The sequence below is a fragment of the Penaeus vannamei genome, chromosome 40 (assembly GCF_042767895.1).
Source record: "Penaeus vannamei isolate JL-2024 chromosome 40, ASM4276789v1, whole genome shotgun sequence".
Taxonomy (NCBI): domain Eukaryota; kingdom Metazoa; phylum Arthropoda; class Malacostraca; order Decapoda; family Penaeidae; genus Penaeus; species Penaeus vannamei.
The window spans coordinates 17,669,567-17,674,566 of NC_091588.1; the positions used below are offsets into that span (position 1 = coordinate 17,669,567).

The following is a 5,000-nucleotide window of genomic DNA, read 5'->3' on the forward strand; positions in this document are numbered from 1 at the left end:
GTAGCTGAACACTTGTGGAGCTATATGTGGCAGACATATTTCACAAAATACAATAATGTAAACATCACATTTCCCAGAACCTAACCATTTGTAAATAATTCACAAAACAGTGTTACATAGGAAAGTAATAAGTATATAGTTTGTCACTACTGATTAGTAGCGTTGGGTAGGAAGAAGGGGGATAAAGAAAGAGGTAAAGAATATAAAGATGGAAAACATGGAGAAAGATGTCACTATGTAGTATAAATTTTTAAGGAAATATGAAGATTTTGTATACAGTGTTTAGAATTCATCCCTGCTTTAGGGAGAGAGTGATATGCATTATACATCCAAATATGTTTTCATCATATTTGTTTAGTGTACACCAGTGTCTGCTATCTTTCATTCTCGTTACAACTTACTGATAAATTTTGTCCATGCATAGATGCCACAAAGTAATATCAATGTTAAAGATATAGATACAAATTTTGCTCATTCTAACTAGTAAAAAAAATAAAAAGAGTTGAGAGTTTTTGGTGAATGTACTCATTAGCTTGGCTTGAGACTAGCATAAATATGGTAATAACTTTAAAGTTGTAAGCTCAGCAGTATTAATTGCTCATTTACACTTACTCTAGCAGAAGCATTTAAGTCATTTGGTAGAATTTACATACTTTTATTTTTGTGACTTGTTGTCCACACATATCTGTATTTGTGCTCTCATCATTATGTGCACTGTAGTTTTTATAACCCATTCTCTCCATCTCTGAAAGTCACATCTAAGTATTGAACACCTTATTTCCAAGATGCAAATGTTTAGAAGACATCCTGTGTTGAAAGCAAAGTGAGAAACGGTGAAAGAGGGCCTCTTGCCCGCTATCAAACTGTGCAACTGCATTCTTGGCAAGCTGAGTGTATGTTTGGCAAGAAACTGCATCTCGATTATCTAGTACAATAAACCCTATCTTATTTCGGGCTATCCGAGTTACCAGACACAATAAGGGCACAAGTGTTAAATATTTTCTTCTTTACATTTGAATCATGGAGATTAGATAATCTTCCATTGGTAATGAAATTGTTTGATGTCTTTTGAGGTATACATGTTTTCTTAATTTTTTTAGTTTTATTTTTCTGATTATATGTTTTTACTATTTTCATTCTTGCGATTCTGCAGAGACAAATACAGTTATATAGGTAAGGTGATGAAAATTAGAGGTTTCATATATGTATGGGGTAAAGGTTTACAAGACTTTCACACATCCATCATTAGTCACCCCCTTACACATGCATCTATCATTGGCCTCTTCTCCTTTGGCCCACCAATAAAGGCCAGTAAAACTCTACCACATGATAGAGCATATACACATCTCATATTTTATTATTACTTATAAATAAAATGTGTTTGTGTGTACATGTGTACAATATGTGAAGTGCATCATATATATTTATAAAGAGAGGGAGAGAAGGTACATGCATGTGTATATAATTCATACAGAGATAAATATCAATATGTGTCAGGTGCTGTCTGTCTGATTATCCTTGTTTGAAGGGAAAAAAGAGTGCAGCAAAGCTAGTTCTCAGTAATACTCTATTGATTACCTGTGCAAGTTTACCATCTGAACACAAAGCAATATTGCATTGACCACTTGTGCCAGTGTGTTGTGCTCTTTCAGGCGTGTAGTTTTGTGTTGCTATTAATAGGATTAATGACCAGTCCCTATGTCTCAATATATGACAGTGTAGTTCTTCATATAGGGCAATTCATACTGCACTTCTCATTAATTCTTTGTTTTTGAAGAATCTCTTTCAGGTGTGCTTACCTTTTTCATTTTAGATTTATTTTTTCCCCACTGTTATATCTTACTTTTGTCAAATAATGTACACACCTCTGATTATGATTTATTTTCCTCTCTTTTTGCAGAAGAATGAGAATGGACTGTAAAGTTTATGTGGGCAACCTAGGCAACAATGCGGCAAAGCATGAGCTGGAGTCTGCTTTCTCTAAATATGGGCCCTTAGTTAATGTATGGGTTGCCCGGAACCCTCCGGGGTTTGCCTTTGTGGAATTTGAAGACCCAAGAGATGCGGAGGATGCAGTGCGTGCCCTTGACGGAACGTGAGTGGCATTTCATTTCACTTCATTTGATCCTTCTTAGTTTAATGTTGCTTCTGCTTTTTATTTCAAAGAGTTTTGCTTGTTGTCCTGTCTTTCTTCTTTCTTTCTTTCCTTTTCTTATCTTTTCATTTTAATTTTGCATATCTGCTTTCCTTGTCTCTATTTTTCCTTTTTTCCAACTTGTATTATGCTTGTGTATTTTATTTTATTCTTTTCATGTTTATCAATTTTGTATCTTATTTACATTTGCCAGCTATACCATCTTTTTTTACTTATTTTCTTTGTAAGTTCAAGTTGGCTATAGCAGCAAGCTTCACAGTTTGTTTTTTATGCAATTAGCACAGACCGATTTCATGAGGAAGTTCAAAGTTGTGGAAAATTTATCCTCATGTGATAGCACCATGAATTTCAATGAACTTACAGTTCTCTCTTAGATGCCCAGAAGATGTGTATATATATATATATATATATATATATATATATATATATATATATATATATATATATATATATATATATATATATATATTGCAAGGGAGTGTTACAGTATTCAAAAGTCTGGAGTTATTAAATGATGTTGGTATGCGTTAACATTATTTTATGCCTTTTCATGTAAACTTCCTATTTATATATATATAGTTCACCCAGAGAAACGCAGATGCAGTGAATTTGAGCACTGTAGTAGTCCTAAAATATAGTGTGGATACACAGAGCATAGAGTTGATCCAGTATAAGTGTGTCTGTGTCTTTGTGCTTCTTTACACATATCAAAGAAATGTTAACTGTTTCAAAACTGCCAATCATTTCCCTTTTAAGTCTAAGAGGATATACCATTAAAGAATAGTAATGGTTGTAATTCTGAGTAGTAATAAAAGTATTTCTTCATAATTATGATTAGGAGTAGGAATGGTTTTAGTTGTAAATTTGATGATAGTTGTTCCTAGATGTAATTCTTTATTTTCAAGCACTAACTTTGTCACAACAAAATATTAGCCAACTAGGCATGATATAAAGATGCGCATACTTTTCCAAACCGTTTGTGGTAACTGCATCCATGTTTTCCTTTTATTACAGGCGCCTGTGTGGTGTGCGTGTAAGAGTTGAAATGTCCACTGGCCGTTCTCGACGGGACCGATACCGCTCTCCCCCCAGAAGAGGCAGAAGATCCAGGTAAAGAACATGATCATTGGTGACTTTGTCTTCTTAGCTATGGACAGTGGCAGTCATTGAGTTAGTTCACTTACAGGGAAGATAGTAATGGGGAATTTCCTGTATCTTTTCTTTTTCTTTTTCTTTTTGTGTGTAAATATATATATATATTTTTTTTTTCTCTCTCTCTCTCTCTCTCTCTCTCTCCTTTCTTTTTGTGTATTATAGCCTTGAAAATTCAAAATATGCAGGTTAAAATTTCTTTTCTTTTTAGTCTTTCATTATCCAAAATATGCTTATTTTACATAGCTTCAGTTGTGGCTACTTCTGCAATAGGCGATAGGCTCCAGTTCTTGCTAATGGTGGTCAGTTGTCAAGATCTCACAGTATCTCAGGAATTTCTTGTCTTTTTTCCCCTTTTCTCACTCTTTCTCTTTCTCTATTGCTCTGCCTATCTTTCCCCCCTTCCCTCAGTGCTTGTTTGATTTAGTTTTTTTCATGAACTTTATTTTTCATAGATTTTGTTATGCATAGTTCAGTGTGACATTATCCTCTTTTTTCTCAGTGTCACATTGTTAAATGAAAAGTTGGCAGAATTACCTTGAATACCTTCATTGATATATTGATATTTTTCTTCTGTTAAAGGCCAGACATTAAGTATGGAAGTGTAGAATCCTAGAATTAATTTCATTTCTGAAAATTAATTCTTCAAAATTTTTAAATTAATAAGAGAACAAAAAGGTCTCAAATAGGTTACTAGATGTTAACCTGATGTGAGACAATATTTGAGGTAGGTGGTAGGTTTTCTAACTACAGGTGGACAAAATTGCTTTTTCTTCTGTAGGGTTAAACTATTTCTCCAATGTTTATTTTTTTATTTATTATCATTATTATTTTTTTATTTATTTATTTTTTTTTTTTTAAGATCACAAATTCCTGTGTACTTGTAATATTTGCCATTTTTCTATTCAACGCTTTTAATGAGATGAGAAAAAAAAGCCTTCAAAGTCACTGTCAATGATAAATGTTATATTTATTTTTATGCCATTTGGACCTATTCCCATATATACACTAGTTACAGTGAAATTTTTCTTTTTCCTTTTTATGTTGTGTTCACCTTCAAAATGTTCTTACACTAATGGCATAGAGTCTTATTATCTATTTTAAAGTTTCATCAGAATTACTACCTTTGAACATCAGGGAATATATTTAGAATTTTTTTTGTTAATTGTGGTGTGTGGCCTATTACAGGACTATCTCGCCCAAATTACTTCTTGTTCCACCACCACCATCTACTCCTCCTACTGTTGCTACCACACCACCACCACCAACTCCACCACAACCACCACCACCACCACAAGTACTTCCACCACCACCACCACCACCACCACTGCTAGCATCAGCGTCAGCCTGCTTGTACAGTGGACTTCCAGTTTTGGGTTGTAGGGGTAGATGGGGCGCCTCATTGTGGGCGTCCCTCCCACTCATCACCTCGTACCTCACTGGGAATGCAACTTGATGTATGTCACATATTGGATCAAGTAACTTTCCTAGATGGTGAAGTATGATAGCGTTTTTATAACTCTCTTGTGCTTCATTAATCTTAGGATGGTATTGCATACCAGTGTTGGGAAGGTGGTGGGCCCTGATCAGCCAAGGCATGTGCAGCGGTGGTGGTGCGCGGCACGTTGCCTGATGGCCCTCCTCCGGCGCGGCACCTCATGGCACCCGGGCAGCCCTTATGCGCTTCACGTGT

The 5,000-nt window shown here is 35.0% G+C and overlaps 1 protein-coding gene across 3 annotated transcripts in view; it reads left to right on the top strand.

Annotated features, from left to right (window-relative positions):
• LOC113818779 (serine/arginine-rich splicing factor 3) overlaps positions 1 to 5,000 on the top strand; it is a 26,527-nt gene that overhangs the window by 6,874 nt on the left and 14,653 nt on the right. For 2 of the 3 annotated variants that reach the window (XM_027370964.2, XM_070117511.1), the window contains exons 2-3: positions 1,901 to 2,095; positions 3,170 to 3,265. In XM_027370964.2, coding sequence (XP_027226765.1) covers positions 1,905 to 2,095; positions 3,170 to 3,265 — 287 coding nt within the window. In that variant the 5' untranslated portion in view covers positions 1,901 to 1,904. Of the gene's footprint in view, positions 1 to 1,900; positions 2,096 to 3,169; positions 3,266 to 4,495 lie in introns of all 3 variants that reach the window. The other variant, XR_011398289.1, reaches the window with a different exon arrangement.